Here is a 16,444-nt window from a genome sequence, read left to right as displayed (position 1 = left end):
ATACACAGCACCCCACACACAGTCCCACCAACACACATGCAGAACGCACACAGACTTCCAGACAGAGAAATAGAAACACAGAAACACAGGGCGGGATTCTCTCAGCCCGGGGCCGGGCCGGACAAGCCCCGCTTCCGGTGCGGATCGCGCCACGCCACCCCGACTCCGGCACGCGGGGGGGGCCTCCTTTCTTCCGCGCCGGCCCCTGTAGCCTCACGCCACGTTGCGTCGGGGCCGGCGCGTTGAAGGGAGCCACTGCGCATGCGCGGACCCCGTGGCGCCCAGTTGACGCCGGGATCAGCAGCTGTGCGGCGTGAACCTCTCCAGTGCCGTGCTGGCCCCCTGTAGGGGGCAGAATTGCCGATCCCGAGCCCGTGTTGACGCCGTCGAGAAACGTGACGCTGTTTCCGACGGCGTCAACACTTAGCCTCAGGATCACAGAACCCCGCCCATAGTCTCAGCACACACGCGTGGCTTCAGTCCCCGAAACGCAGCTCGTCCTTCCTCCGAACAGGCCTCACCTTTCCCACCAGCTGGACAATCTCAGCCAGATCCTCCTCTTCCTGAAGAATCTCTTTGGCCTTGGTGCGAAGCGGGACAAACTCGGAGAAATGCTTCTCGTAGTACTCGTCCAGAGACCGGGTGTACTTACTGTAGCTAATCAGCCAGTTAACAGAGGGGAAATGCTTCTGCTGGGCCAGCTTCTTATCAAGGCCCCAAAATACCTGCAACAGAAGATGGAGAGAACATCTAAACTCTGCCTCCAACAACATGAAGCAGGAAGGGTTGGGCCGAATGTGGCTCAGGGAGCTTTTTATCAGACACGATGGGCGTCATTCTCCGCCGGCGGGAGTCTCCGTTTTGCCAGCGCTCCGGGGGTTTCCCCACGGCGTGCGGCTCCCCACAATGGGAAACCCCATTGACCAGCCGGTGTTACGGAGACTCCCGCCGGCCGGTCGGAGCAGAAATATGGCGGGGCGGGTAGGAGAATTTCGCCCATTTAGTGATGCAGAACTCAGTACTGACCCTCTGACAGTGCAGCACTCCCTCAGTACTGACCCTCTGACAGTGCAGCGCTCCGTCAGTACTGACCCTCTGACAGTGCAGCGCTCCCTCAGTACTGACCCTCTGACAGTGCAGCACGCCCTCAGTACTGACCCTCTGACAGTGCAGCACCCCCTCAGTACTGACCCTCTGACAGTGCAGCACTCCCTCAGTACTGACCCTCTGACAGTGCAGCGCTCCCTCAGTACTGACCCTCTGACAGTGCAGCGCTCCCTCAGTACTGACCCTCTGACAGTGCAGCACCCCCTCAGTACTGACCCTCTGACAGTGCAGCACCCCCTCAGTACTGACCCTCTGACAGTGCAGCACCCCCTCAGTACTGACCCTCTGACAGTGCAGCACTCCCTCAGTACTGACCCTCTGACAGTGCAGCACTCCCTCAGTACTGACCCTCTGACACTGCAGCGCTCCCTCAGTACTGACCCTCTGACAGTGCAGCGCTCCCTCAGTACTGACCCTCTGACAGTGCAGCACTCCCTCAGTACTGACCATCTGACAGTGCAGCACTCCCTCAGCACTGACCCGCTGACAGTGCAGCACTCCCTCAGCACTGACCCGCTGACAGTGCAGCGCTCCCTCAGCTCTGCTGCCTGCATCATTCTAGATTTTAGTGGTCAACTCTCAGCTCTGGATATGAATGCACAACCTACTGAACTGGTGGCGCGAGAGTGACAAGGCCCACTCTGCCAGGGCTGGATAGACAGGATGCAGGGTGCTGTTTCCTCTGGTTAGAGGGTGCAGGGGTTGGTGGGGGGGTTGGGGGGGGGCGGCGGTGATCTGGAACAAGGGGCCACAGCCTCAGGATGAGGGCTGGACCATTTAGGACTGAGATGGAGAAATGTCTTCACTCGGAGGGTGGGGAACCTATGGAAATCCCTCCTGCAAAAGACTGTGGAGGCCAAGGCACCGTCTTCTTCTAGGGAGGGTTGTAGGGGCTGGAGGAGGTTACAGAGATAGGGAGGGTTGTAGGGGCTGGGGGACGTTACAGGGATAGGGAGGATTGTAGGGGCTGGAGGAGGTTACAGAGATAGGGAGAGTTGTAGGGGCTGGAGGAGGTTACAGAGATAGGGAGGGTTGTAGGGGCTGGGGGAGGTTACAGAGATAGGGAGGGTTGTAGAGGCTGGAGGGGTTTACGGAGATAGGGAGAGTTGTAGGGGCTGGAGGAGGTTATAGAGATAGGGAGGGTTGTAGGGGCTGGGGGAGGTTACAGAGATAGGGAGGGTTGTAGGGGCTGGAGGAGGTTACAGAGATAGGGAGGGTTGTCTGGACTGGGGGAGGTTACAGGGATAAGGAGGGTTGTTGAGTCTGGAGGAGGTTACAGAGATAGGGAGGGTTGTAGGGACAGGGGGAGGTTATAGGGATAAGGAGGGCTGGTGAGTGTGGAGGAGGTTACAGAGATAGGGAGGATTGTAAGGGCTGGAGGAGGTTACAGAGATAGGGAGGGTTGTAGGGGCTGGGGGAGGTTATCGGGATAGGGAGGGTTGTAGAGGCTGGTGGAGGTTACAGAGATAGGGAGGGTTGTAGGGGCTGGGGGAGGTTACAGGGATAGGGAGGATTGTAGGGGCTGGAGGAGGTTACAGAGATAGGGAGAGTTGTAGGGGCTGGAGGAGGTTACAGAGATAGGGAGGGTTGTAGGGGCTGGGGGAGGTTACAGAGATAGGGAGGGTTGTAGAGGCTGGAGGGGTTTATGGAGATAGGGAGAGTTGTAGGGGCTGGAGGAGGTTACAGAGATAGGGAGGGTTGTAGGGGCTGGGGGAGGTTACAGAGATAGGGAGGGTTGTAGGGGCTGGAGGAGGTTACAGAGATAGGGAGGGTTGTCTGGACTGGGGGAGGTTACAGGGATAAGGAGGGTTGTTGAGTCTGGAGGAGGTTACAGAGATAGGGAGGGTTGTAGGGACAGGGGGAGGTTATAGGGATAAGGAGGGCTGGTGAGTGTGGAGGAGGTTACAGAGATAGGGAGGATTGTAAGGGCTGGAGGAGGTTACAGAGATAGGGAGGGTTGTAGGGGCTGGGGGAGGTTATCGGGATAGGGAGGGTTGTAGAGGCTGGTGGAGGTTACAGAGATAGGGAGAGTTGCAGGGGCTGGAGGAGGTTACAGAGATAGGGAGAGTTGTAGGGGCTGGAGGAGGTTATAGAGATAGGGAGGGTTGTAGGGACTGGAGGAGGTTACAGAGGTAGAGAGAGTTGTATGAGCTGGTGGAGGTTACAGAGATTGGGACGGTTGTAGGGTCTGGAGGATGTTACAGAGATAGGGAGGGTTGTAGTGGCTGTTGGAGGTTACAGGGATAGGGTGGTAGGGGCTGGAGGAGGTTACAGGGTTGGGGAGGATTGTAGGGACTGGAGTAGGTTTCAGAGTTAGGGAGGGTTGTAGGGGCTGGAGGAGGTTACAGAGATAGGGAGGATTGTAGGGTCATGAGGAGGTTACAGAGATAGGGAGGGTTGTAGGGGCTGGAGGAGGTTACAGAGATAGGGAGGATTGTAGGGGATGGAGGAGGTTACAGAGTTAGGGAGGATTGTAGGGACTGGAGTAGGTTACAGAGTTAGGGAGGGTTGTAGGGGCTGGAGGAGGTTACAGAGATAGGGAGGATTGTAGGGTCTGGAGGAGGTTACAGAGATAGGGAGGATTGTAGGGGCTGGAGTAGGTTACAGAGATAGGGAGGGTTGTAGGGACTGGAGTAGGTTACCGAGATAGGGAGGGTTGTAGAGGCTGGAGGAGGTTACAGAAATAGGGAGGGTTGTAGGGGCTGGAGGATGTTACAGAGATAGGGAGGGTTGTAGGGGCTGGAGGAGGTTACAGAGATAGGGAGGGTTGTAGGGGCTGGAGGATGTTACAGAGATAGGGAGGGTTGTAGGGGCTGGAGGAGGTTACAGAGATAGGGAGGGTTGTAGGGTCTGGAGGAGGTTACAGAGTTAGGGAGGGTTGTAGTGGCTGGAGGAGGTTACAGAGATAGGGAGGGTTTAAGGGGCTGGCAGAGGTTACAGAGATAGGGAGAGTTGTAGGGACTGGAGGAGGTTACAGAGATAGGGAGGGTTGTAGGGTCTGGAGGAGGTTACAGAGTAAGGGAGTGTTGTAAGGGCTGGAGGAGTTTACAGAGGTAGGGAGGGTTTTAGGGGCTGGATGAGGTTACAGAGATAGGGAGGGTTGTAGGGACTGGAGGAGGTTACAGAGATAAGGGAGGGTTGTAGGAGCTGGAGGAGGTTACAGAGATAGGGAGGGTTGTAGGGACTGGAGGAGGTTACAGAGATAAGGGAGGGTTGTAGGGACTGGAGGAGGTTACAGAGATAAGGGAGGGTTGTAGGAGCTGGATGAGGTTACAGAGATAGGGAGGGTTGTAGGGACTGGAGGAGGTTACAGAGATAAGGGAGGGTTGTAGGAGCTGGAGGAGGTTACAGAGATAGGGAGGGTTGTAGGGACTGGAGGAGGTTACAGAGATAAGGGAGGGTTGTCGGAGCTGGAGGAGGTTACAGAGATAGGGAGGATTGTCGGGGCTGGAGGAGGTTACAGAGATAGGGAGGGTTGTAGGGGCTGGAGGAGATCCAGAGATAGGGAGAGCTTTAGGGGCTGGAGTAGTTTACAGAGATAGGGAGGGTTGTAGAGGCTGGTGGAGGTTACAGAGATAGGGAGAGTTCCAGGGGCTGGAGGAGGTTACAGAGATAGGGAGAGTTGTAGGGGCTGGAGTAGTTTACAGAGATAGGGAGGGATGTAGAGGCTGGTGGAGGTTACAGAGATAGGAGAGTTGTCGGGGCTGGAGGAGGTTACAGAGATAGGGAGGGTTGTAGGGGCTGGAGGAGGTTCCAGAGATAGGGAAGGTTGTAGGGGCCTGAGGAGTTTCCAGAGATAGGGAAGGTTGTCGGGGCTGGAAGAGGTGACAGAGTTAAGGAGGGTTGTAGGGGCTGGAAGAGGTTACAGAGTTAAGGAGGGTTGTAGGGGATGGAGGAGGATACAGAGTTAGGGAAGGTTGTAGGGGCTGGAGGAGGTTACAGAGATAGGGAGGGTTGTAGGGGCTGGAGGAGGTTACAGAGATAGGGAGGATTGTCGGGGCTGGAGGAGGTTACAGAGATAGGGAGGGTTGTAGGGGCTGGAGGAGGTTCCAGAGATAGGGAAGGTTGTAGGGGCCTGAGGAGGTTCCAGAGATAGGGAAGGTTGTCGGGGCTGGAAGAGGTTACAGAGTTAAGGAGGGTTGTAGGGGCTGGAGGAGGTTCCAGAGATAGGGAGAGTTGTAGGGGCTGGAGTCGTTTACAGAGATAGGGAGGGTTGTAGAGGCTGGTGGAGGTTACAGAGATAGGGAGAGTTCCAGGGGCTGGAGGAGGTTACAGAGATAGGGAGAGTTGTAGGGGCTGGAGTAGTTTACAGAGATAGGGAGGGTTGTAGAGGCTGGTGGAGGTTACAGAGATAGGAGAGTTGTCGGGGCTGGAGGAGGTTACAGAGATAGGGAGGGTTGTAGGGGCTGAAGGAGGTTCCAGAGATAGGGAAGGTTGTAGGGGCCTGAGGAGGTTCCAGAGATAGGGAAGGTTGTCGGGGCTGGAAGAGGTTACAGAGTTAAGGAGGGTTGTAGGGGCTGGAAGAGGTTACAGAGTTAAGGAGGGTTGTAGGGGATGGAGGAGGATACAGAGTTAGGGAAGGTTGTAGGGGCTGGAGGAGGATACAGAGATAGGGAGGGTTGTAGGGGCTGGAGGAGGTTACAGAGATAGGGAGGATTGTCGGGGCTGGAGGAGGTTACAGAGATAGGGAGGGTTGTAGGGGCTGGAGGAGGTTCCAGAGATAGGGAAGATTGTAGGGGCCTGAGGAGGTTCCAGAGATAGGAAAGGTTGTAGGGGCTGGAAGAGGTTACAGAGTTAAGGAGGGTTGTAGGGGCTGGAAGAGGTTACAGAGTTATGGAGGGTTGTAGGGGATGGAGGAGGATACAGAGTTAGGGAAGGTTGTAGGGGCTGGAGGAGGTTACAGAGATAGGGAGGATTGTCGGAGCTGGAGGAGGTTACAGAGATAGGGAGGGTTGTCGGGGCTGGAGGAGGTTACAGAGATAGGGAGAGTTGTAGGGGCTGGAGGAGGTTACAGAGATAGGGAGGGTTGTAGGGGCTGGGGGAGGTTACAGGGATAGGGAGAGTTGTCTGGAATGGGGGAGGTTACAGGGATAAGGAGGGTTGTTGAGTCTGGAGGAGGTTACAGAGATAGGGAGGGTTGTAGGGGCTGGGGGAGGTTATCGGGATAGGGAGGGTTGTAGAGGCTGGTGGAGGTTACAGAGATAGGGAGAGTTGCAGGGGCTGGAGGAGGTTACAGAGATAGGGAGAGTTGCAGGGGCTGGAGGAGGTTACAGAGATAGGGAGAGTTGCAGGGGCTGGAGGAGGTTACAGAGATAGGGAGAGTTCCAGGGGCTGGAGGAGGTTACAGAGATAGGGAGAGTTGCAGGGGCTGGAGGAGGTTACAGAGATAGGGAGAGTTGAAGGGGCTGGTGTAGTTTACAGAGATAGGGAGGGTTGTAGAGGCTGGTGGAGGTTACAGAGATAGGGAGAGTTGAAGGGGCTGGTGTAGTTTACAGAGATAGGGAGGGTTGTAGGGGCTGGAGGAGGTTACAGAGGTAGAGAGAGTTGTATGAGCTGGTGGAGGTTACAGAGATAGGGGGGGGGGGTTGTAGGGGCTGGAGGAGATTACAGAGATAGGGTTGTAGGGGCTGGAGGAGGTTACAGAGTTGGGGAGGATTGTAGGGACTGGAGTAGGTTTCAGAGTTAGGGAGGGTTGTAGGGGCTGGAGGAGGTTACAGAGATAGGGAGGGTTGTAGGGACTGGAGTAGGTTACCGAGATAGGGAGGGTTGTAGAGGCTGGAAGAGGTTACAGAGATAGGGAGTGTTGTAGGGACTGGAGGAGGTTACAGAGATAGGGAGGGTTGTAGGGGCTGGAGGATGTTACAGAGATAGGGAGGGTTGTAGGGGCTGGAGGAGGTTACAGAGATAGGGAGGGTTGTAGGGTCTGGAGGAGGTTACAGAGTTAGGGGGGGCTGTAGTGGCTGGAGGAGGTTACAGAGATAGGGAGGGTTGTAGGGGCTGGAGGATGTTACAGAGATAGGGAGGGTTGTAAGGGCTGGAGGAGTTTACAGAGGTATGGAGGGTTTTAGGGGCTGGATGAGGTTACAGAGATAGGGAGGGTTGTAGGGACTGGAGGAGGTTACAGAGATAAGGGTGGGTTGTAGGAGCTGGAGGACGTTACAGAGATAGGGAGGGTTGTAGGGACTGGAGGAGGTTACAGAGATAAGGGAGGGTTGTCGGAGCTGGAGGAGGTTACAGAGATAGGGAGGATTGTCGGGGCTGGAGGAGGTTACAGAGATAGGGAGGGTTGTAGGGGCTGGAGGAGGTTCCAGAGATAGGGGGAGTTGTAGGGGCTGGAGTAGTTTACAGAGATAGGGAGGGTTGTAGAGGCTGTTGGAGGGTACAGAGATAGGGAGAGTTCCAGGGGCTGGAGGAGGTTACAGAGATAGGGAGAGTTGTAGGGGCTGGAGTAGTTTACAGAGATAGGGAGGGATGTAGAGGCTGGTGGAGGTTACAGAGATAGGAGAGTTGTCGGGGCTGGAGGAGGTTACAGAGATAGGGAGAGTTGTAGGGGCTGGAGGAGGTTCCAGAGATAGGGAAGGTTGTAGGGGCCTGAGGAGGTTCCAGAGATAGGCAAGGTTGTCGGGGCTGGAAGAGGTTACAGAGTTAAGGAGGGCTTTAGGGGCTGGAAGAGGTTACAGAGTTAAGGAGGGTTGTAGGGGATGGAGGAGGATACAGAGTTAGGGAAGGTTGTAGGGGCTGGAGGAGGTTACAGAGATAGGGAGGATTGTCGGGGCTGGAGGAGGTTACAGAGATAGGGAGGGTTGTAGGGGCTGGAGGAGGTTCCAGAGATAGGGAAGGTTGTAGGGGCCTGAGGAGGTTCCAGAGATAGGGAAGGTTGTCGGGGCTGGAAGAGGTTACAGAGTTAAGGAGGGTTGTAGGGGCTGGAGGAGGTTCCAGAGATAGGGAGAGTTGTAGGGGCTGGAGTAGTTTACAGAGATAGGGAGGGTTGTAGAGGCTCGTGGAGGTTACAGAGATAGGGAGAGTTCCAGGGGCTGGAGGAGGTTACAGAGATAGGGAGAGTTGTAGGGGCTGGAGTAGTTTACAGTGATAGGAAGTGTTGTAGAGGCTGGTGGAGGTTACAGAGATAGGAGAGTTGTCGGGGCTGGAGGAGGTTACAGAGATAGGGAGGTTTGTAGGGGCTGAAGGAGGTTCCAGAGATAGGGAAGGTTGTAGGGGCCTGAGGAGGTTCCAGAGATAGGGAAGGTTGTCGGGGCTGGAAGAGGTTACAGAGTTAAGGAGGGTTGTAGGGGCTGGAAGAGGTTACAGAGTTAAGGAGGGTTGTAGGGGATGGAGGAGGATACAGAGTTAGGGAAGGTTGTAGGGGCTGGAGGAGGATACAGAGATAGGGTGGGTTGTAGGGGCTGGAGGAGGTTACAGAAATAGGGAGGATTGTCGGGGCTGGAGGAGGTTACAGAGATAGGGAGGGTTGTAGGGGCTGGAGGAGGTTCCAGAGATAGGGAAGGTTGTAGGGGCCTGAGGAGGTTCCAGAGATAGGAAAGGTTGTAGGGGCTGGAAGAGGTTACAGAGTTAAGGAGGGTTGTAGGGGCTGGAAGAGGTTACAGAGTTATGGAGAGTTGTAGGGGATGGAGGAGGATACAGAGTTAGGGAAGGTTGTAGGGGCTGGAGGAGGATACAGAGTTATGGAGGGTTGTAGGGGATGGAGGAGGATACAGAGTTAGGGAAGGTTGTAGGGGCTGGAGGAGGTTACAGAGATAGGGAGGATTGTCGGAGCTCGAGGAGGTTACAGAGATAGGGAGAGTTGTAGGGGCTGGAGGAGGTTACAGAGATAGGGAGGGTTGTAGGGGCTGGGGGAGGTTACAGGGATAGGGAGAGTTGTCTGGAATGGGGGAGGTTACAGGGATAAGGAGGGTTGTTGAGTCTGGAGGAGGTTACAGAGATAGGGAGGGTTGTAGGGGCTGGTGGAGGTTACAGAGATAGGGAGAGTTGCAGGGGCTGGAGGAGGTTACAGAGATAGGGAGAGTTGCAGGGGCTGGAGGAGGTTACAGAGATAGGGAGAGTTGCAGGGGCTGGAGGAGGTTACAGAGATAGGGAGAGTTCTAGGGGCTGGAGGAGGTTACAGAGATAGGGAGAGTTGCAGGGGCTGGAGGAGGTTACAGAGATAGGGAGAGTTGAAGGGGCTGGTGTAGTTTACAGAGATAGGGAGGGTTGTAGAGGCTGGTGGAGGTTACAGAGATAGGGAGAGTTCTAGGGGCTGGAGGAGGTTACAGAGGTAGAGAGAGTTGTATGAGCTGGTGGAGGTTACAGAGATAGGGGGGGGGTTGTAGGGGCTGGAGGAGGTTACAGAGTTAGGGAGGGTTGTAGTGGCTGTTGGAGGTTACAGAGATAGTGTTGTAGGATCTGGAGGAGGTTACAGAGTTGGGGAGGATTGTAGGGACTGGAGTAGGTTTCAGAGTTAGGGAGGGTTGTAGGGGCTGGAGGAGGTTACAGAGATAGGGAGGATTGTAGGGTCATGAGGAGGTTACAGAGATAGGGAGGGTTGTAGGGGCTGGAGGAGGTTACAGAGATAGGGAGGGTTTCGAGGCTGGAGGAGGTTACAGAGTTAGGGAGGGTTGTAGGGGCTGGAGGAGGTTACAGAGATAGGGAGGGTTGTAGGGGCTGGAGGAGGTTACAGAGATAGGGAGGATTGTAGGGTCTGGAGGAGGTTACAGAGATAGGGAGGGTTGTTGGGGCTAGAGGAGGTTACAGAGATAGGGAGGATTGTAGGGACTGGAGTAGGTTACCGAGATAGGGAGGGTTGTAGAGGCTGGAAGAGGTTACAGAGATAGGGAGTGTTGTAGGGACTGGAGGAGGTTACAGAGGTAGAGAGAGTTGTATGAGCTGGTGGAGGTTACAGAGATAGGGACGGTTGTAGGGGCTGGAGGATGTTACAGAGATAGGGAGGGTTGTAGGGGCTGGAGGAGGTTACAGAGATAGGGAGGGTTTTAGGGGCTGGAGGAGGTTACAGAGATAGGGAGGGTTGTAGGGACTGGAGGAGTTTACAGAGGTATGGAGGGTTTTAGGGGCTGGATGAGGTTACAGAGATAGGGAGGGTTGTAGGGACTGGAGGAGGTTACAGAGATAAGGGTGGGTTGTAGGAGCTGGAGGACGTTACAGAGATAGGGAGGGTTGTAGGGACTGGAGGAGGTTACAGAGGTAAGGGAGGGTTGTCGGAGCTGGAGGAGGTTACAGAGATAGGGAGGATTGTCGGGGCTGGAGTAGTTTACAGAGATAGGGAGGGTTGTAGAGGCTGTTGGAGGTTACAGAGATAGGGAGAGTTCCAGGGGCTGGAGGAGGTTACAGAGATAGGGAGAGTTGTAGGGGCTGGAGTAGTTTACAGAGATAGGGAGGGATGTAGAGGCTGGTGGAGGTTACAGAGATAGGAGAGTTGTCGGGGCTGGAGGAGGTTACAGAGATAGGGAGGGTTGTAGGGGCTGGAGGAGGTTCCAGAGATAGGGAAGGTTGTAGGGGCCTGAGGAGGTTCCAGAGATAGGCAAGGTTGTCGGGGCTGGAAGAGGTTACAGAGTTAAGGAGGGCTTTAGGGGCTGGAAGAGGTTACAGAGTTAAGGAGGGTTGTAGGGGATGGAGGAGGATACAGAGTTAGGGAAGGTTGTAGGGGCTGGAGGAGGTTACAGAGATAGGGAGGATTGTCGGGGCTGGAGGAGGTTACAGAGATAGGGAAGGTTGTAGGGGCCTGAGGAGGTTACAGAGATAGGGAAGGTTGTCGGGGCTGGAAGAGGTTACAGAGTTAAGGAGGGTTGTAGGGGCTGGAGGAGGTTCCAGAGATAGGGAGAGTTGTAGGGGCTGGAGTAGTTTACAGAGATAGGGAGGGTTGTAGAGGCTGGTGGAGGTTACAGAGATAGGGAGAGTTCCAGGGGCTGGAGGAGGTTACAGAGATAGGGAGAGTTGTAGGGGCTGGAGTAGTTTACAGTGATAGGAAGTGTTGTAGAGGCTGGTGGAGGTTACAGAGATAGGAGAGTTGTCGGGGCTGGAGGAGGTTACAGAGATAGGGAGGTTTGTAGGGGCTGAAGGAGGTTCCAGAGATAGGGAAGGTTGTAGGGGCCTGAGGAGGTTCCAGAGATAGGGAAGGTTGTCGGGGCTGGAAGAGGTTACAGAGTTAAGGAGGGTTGTAGGGGCTGGAAGAGGTTACAGAGTTAAGGAGGGTTGTAGGGGATGGAGGAGGATACAGAGTTAGGGAAGGTTGTAGGGGCTGGAGGAGGATACAGAGATAGGGAGGGTTGTAGGGGCTGGAGGAGGTTACAGAGATAGGGAGGATTGTCGGGGCTGGAGGAGGTTACAGAGATAGGGAGGGTTGTAGGGGCTGGAGGAGGTTCCAGAGATAGGGAAGGTTGTAGGGGCCTGAGGAGGTTCCAGAGATAGGAAAGGTTGCAGGGGCTGGAAGAGGTTACAGAGTTAAGGAGGGTTGTAGGGGCTGGAAGAGGTTACAGAGTTATGGAGAGTTGTAGGGGATGGAGGAGGATACAGAGTTAGGGAAGGTTGTAGGGGCTGGAGGAGGTTACAGAGATAGGGAGGATTGTCGGAGCTGGAGGAGGTTACAGAGATAGGGAGGGTTGTAGGGGCTGGAGGAGGTTACAGAGTTGGGGAGGATTGTAGGGACTGGAGTAGGTTACAGAGTTAGGGAGGGTTGTAGGGGCTGGAGGAGGTTACAGAGATAGGGAGGATTGTAGGGTCTGGAGGAGGTTACAGAGATAGGGAGGATTGTAGGGACTGGAGTAGGTTACAGAGGTAGAGAGAGTTGTATGAGCTGGTGGAGGTTACAGAGATAGGGAGGGTTGTAGGGTCTGGAGGAGGTTACAGAGGTAGAGAGAGTTGTATGAGCTGGTGGAGGTTACAGAGATAGGGAGGGTTGTAGGGACTGGAGGAGGTTACAGAGGTAGAGAGAGTTGTATGAGCTGGTGGAGGTTACAGAGATAGGGAGGGTTGTAGGGTCTGGAGGAGGTTACAGAGTTAGGGGGGGCTGTAGTGGCTGGAGGAGGTTACAGAGGTAGGGAGGGTTTTAGGGGCTGGATGAGGTTACAGAGATAGGGAGGGTTGTAGGGACTGGAGGAGGTTACAGAGATAAGGGAGGGTTGTAGGAGCTGGAGGAGGTTACAGAGATAAGGGAGGGTTGTCGGAGCTGGAGGAGGTTACAGAGATAGGGAGGATTGTCGGGGCTGGAGGAGGTTACAGAGATAGGGAGGGTTGTAGGGGCTGGAGGAGGTTCTAGAGATAGGGAGAGTTGTAGGGGCTGGAGTAGTTTACAGAGATAGGGAGGGTTGTAGAGGCTGGTGGAGGTTACAGAGATAGGGAGAGTTCCAGGGGCTGGAGGAGGTTACAGAGATAGGGAGAGTTGTAGGGGCTGGAGTAGTTTACAGAGATAGGGAGGGTTGTAGAGGCTGGTGGAGGTTACAGAGATAGGAGAGTTGTCGGGGCTGGAGGAGGTTACAGAGATAGGGAGGGTTGTAGGGGCTGGAGGAGGTTCCAGAGATAGGGAGGATTGTCGGGGCTGGAGGAGGTTACAGAGATAGGGAGGGTTGTAGGGGCTGGAGGAGATTCCAGAGATAGGGAAGGTTGTAGGGGCCTGAGGAGGTTCCAGAGATAGGAAAGGTTGTAGGGGCTGGAAGAGGTTACAGAGTTATGGAGGGTTGTAGGGGATGGAGGAGGATACAGAGTTAGGGAAGGTTGTCGGGGCTGGAGGCGGATACAGAGATAGGGAAGGTTGTAGGGGCTGGAGGACGTTACAGAGATAGGGAGGATTGTCGGAGCTGGAGGAGGTTACAGAGATAGGGAGAGTTGTAGGGGCTGGAGGAGGTTACAGGGATAGGGAGGGTTGTAGGGGCTGGAGGAGGTTACAGAGATAGGGAGAGTTGTAGGGGCTGGAGGAGGTTACAGGGATAGGGAGGGTTGTAGGGGCTGGAGGAGGTTACAGAGATACGGAGGGTTGTAGAGGCTGGAGGAGGTTACAGAGAGAGGGAGGGTTGTAGCGGCTGGAGGAGGTTACAGGGATAGGGAGTGTTGTAGGGGTTGGAGGAGGTTTCAGAGATTGGGTGGGTTGTAGGGGCTGGAGGAGGTTGCAGAGATAGGGAGGGTTGTAGGGGCTGGAGGAGGTTACAGAGATAGGGAGGGTTGTCTGGAATGGGGGAGGTTACAGGGATAAGGAGGGTTGTTAAGTCTGGAGGAGGTTACAGAGATAGGGAGGGTTGTAGGGGCTGGGGGAGGTTATCGGGATAGGGAGGGTTGTAGAGGCTGGTGGAGGTTACAGAGATAGGGAGAGTTGCAGGGGCTGGAGGAGGTTACAGAGATAGGGAGAGTTGAAGGGGCTGGAGTAGTTTACAGAGATAGGGAGGGTTGTAGGGGCTGGTGGAGGTTACAGAGATAGGGAGGGTTGTAGGTGCTGGAGGAGGTTACAGAGATAGGGAGGATTGTTGGGGCTGGAGGAGGTTACAGAGATAGGGAGGGTTGTAGGGGCTGGAGGAGGTTACAGAGATAGGGAGGGTTGTCTGGAATGGGGGAGGTTACAGGGATAAGGAGGGTTGTTGAGTCTGGAGGAGGTTACAGAGATAGGGAGGGTTGTAGGGGCTGGGGGAGGTTATCGGGATAGGGAGGGTTGTAGAGGCTGGTGGAGGTTACAGAGATAGGGGGGGTTGTAGGGGCTGGAGTAGTTTACAGAGATAGGGAGGGTTGTAGAGGCTGGTGGAGGTTACAGAGATAGGGAGAGTTCTAGGGGCTGGAGGAGGTTAGGGAGATAGGGAGGGTTGTAGGGACTGGAGGAGGTTACAGAGGTAGAGAGATTTGTATGAGCTGGTGGAGGTTACAGAGATAGGGACGGTTGTAGGGGCTGGAGGATGTTACAGGGATCGGGAGGGCTGTAGGGGCTGGAGGAGGTTTCAGAGATAGGGAGGGTTGTCTGGAATGGGAGAGGTTACAGGGATAAGGAGGGTTGTTGAGTCTGGAGGAGGTTACAGAGATAGGGAGGGTTGTCGGGGCTGGGGGAGGTTATCGGGATAGGGAGGGTTGTAGAGGCTGGTGGAGGTTACAGAGATAGGGAGAGTTGCAGGGGCTGGAGGAGGTTACAGAGATAGGGAGGGTTGTAGAGGCTGGTGGAGGTTACAGAGATGGGGAGAGTTCTAGGGGCTGGAGGAGGTTACAGAGATAGGGAGGGTTGTAGGGACTGGAGGAGGTTACAGAGGTAGAGAGATTTGTATGAGCTGGTGGAGGTTACAGAGATAGGGAGAGTTGCAGGGGCTGGAGGAGGTTACAGGGATAGGGAGGATTGTAGGGTCTGGAGGAGGTTACAGAGATAGGGAGGATTGTAGGGACTGGAGTAGGTTACCGAGATAGGGAGTGTTATAACCTGCCTACTTACGATTGGCTGGGGACTAATGACTATCCCACAATCCTATGGGAGTATGAACTTCCCCAATGAGGGGGGCGGAGAAACTCCTAGTATAAATAAGCTGTCCAGTTCCATAACCAGCAGGAAGGAGAATGTAGCAAGGGAAGTTACTGCTACTGTTATGTATATATGTTATAGTAAATAAACATTATTATTTTGTATCCTTAAAACTCGTGCTGGATTCTTCGTGGCCCTCACAAAACTGGCGACGAAGGTTACAGTGAATAGCTGTCTACACTGCTGAAGCCACCTCCCTGGATTTTTGTTGGATCCAGGTTGGAAGTTGTTTTCTATTATACCATGCCTCTGTACGGACGTTTGGATGTTTTTGATGCTGCGCTGGGAAGCTGGAACCAGTACACACAACGGATGCGTTACTATTTCCGGGCGAACAGTATCACCGAAAACGAGGGCCAGGTGGTCATATTGCTCACCGCCTGCGGCCCGCATACCTTTGGGGTGATTAGGAGCCTTACGTACCCAGCTGCGCCGGACACCAAAACGTTTGACAAACTTGTGAATATAGTGGGGTAACACTTTAACCCAACCCCGTCCACGATAGTCCAGCGTTACCGGTTTAATACCGCTGAGAGGACCCCTGGAGAATCCCTTGCCGATTTTCTATCCAGGCTACACAGGATTGCGGAGTACTGTGACTATGGTGAGACCTTGTCAGAAATGTTACGCGACCGTTTGGTTTGCGGTAATAACAATGCGGCCACCCAGAGAAAGTTGTTAGCGGAGCCAACATTGACTTTTCAACAGGCAATACAAATAGTCTTGTCCCGAGAGAGCGCAGAGCGAGGAGTACAGGAGCTACAGGGAATGGAAGTGCATGCCTTGGGGCGCAACCCTTTCCGCCCAAAAACGTCCCCCCGCACTCCTCCGGTACCTTGGGCGAGGCAACGACCGGACCGGCGCCAGTGGCCATCGGACATTCCTCCCCGAAGGGAGCCTTCTCCAGAGCCAATGGATGAGGAGCCATGTCTGTGTCAGACTTGTAGGCGCCGACCCCGTCGCGGACGGCGGTCCTGGGGACGCCAGAGGCACCGTCGTTCCGACCGAAACTGGGACCAGCCCAGGGGCCGTAACTGGGACCAGCCCAGGGGCCGTACCTTCCATGTGGATGAACCTGCGGCGACTACTACTGAGGACGTGGAGACGGAGGACGACTTCCTGCAGTTGCATTGTGTGGCAGCTCCCCATGTGGCCCCCATTAAGGTGACAGTACGGGTCAATGGCCACCCGCTGGAGATGGAGTTGGATACTGGCGCAGCGGTCTCCGTGATCGCCCAGAGGACATTCGACCGCATCAAGCAGGGTATACAGACCCTTACACTAACTGACTCACAGGCCAGGTTGGCCACCTACACGGGGGAACCACTGGACATTGCAGGAACTACAATGACCCCTGTTGTCTATGGACGCCAGGAGGGGCGTTTCCCACTTATCGTAGTGCGTGGCCATGGGCCCAGCCTGTTGGGTAGGGACTGGTTACGCCATTTGCGGTTGCAATGGCAGCACATCCTCCAAACAGTTTCTGGAGGGTTGACTGAGGTTCTAGGACGATACCCAGAGGTATTCCAGCCTGGTTTGGGGAAAATAAAAGGGGCCGTAGCCCGTATCCAAGTTGAACCAGGAGCCACGTCGCGCTATTTCCGGGTGCGCCCAGTGCCTTACGCTTTGCTCGAGAAGGTAGAAGGGGAGCTCACTCGTTTGGAGAGTTTGGGTATTATCAGGCCCGTCCGTTTTGCTGACTGGGCAGCACCAATTGTACCAGTAATGAAGCCAGATGCCACAGTTCGCTTGTGTGGCGACTATAAACTTACAGTGAATACAGTTTCCCGACTCGACCGATACCCAATGCCTCGCATAGAGGATCTCTACGCGAAACATGCAGGT

General features: G+C 54.9%; 1 protein-coding gene across 2 annotated transcripts in view; it reads right to left on the bottom strand.

The window, feature by feature from the left end:
- Window positions 1-16,444, bottom strand: part of LOC140410310 (V-type proton ATPase catalytic subunit A-like) — a 179,651-nt gene that overhangs the window by 24,321 nt on the left and 138,886 nt on the right. For both annotated transcript variants that reach the window (XM_072498292.1, XM_072498293.1), the window contains one exon: window positions 522-725. In XM_072498292.1, coding sequence (XP_072354393.1) covers window positions 522-725 — 204 coding nt within the window. The remainder of the gene's footprint in view (window positions 1-521; window positions 726-16,444) is intronic.

Source organism: Scyliorhinus torazame, chromosome 4 (genome assembly GCF_047496885.1).
Source record: "Scyliorhinus torazame isolate Kashiwa2021f chromosome 4, sScyTor2.1, whole genome shotgun sequence".
Taxonomy (NCBI): domain Eukaryota; kingdom Metazoa; phylum Chordata; class Chondrichthyes; order Carcharhiniformes; family Scyliorhinidae; genus Scyliorhinus; species Scyliorhinus torazame.
The sequence above is the reverse complement of the archived record's forward strand: the minus strand, read 5'-3'. Positions and strand labels throughout refer to the sequence as shown.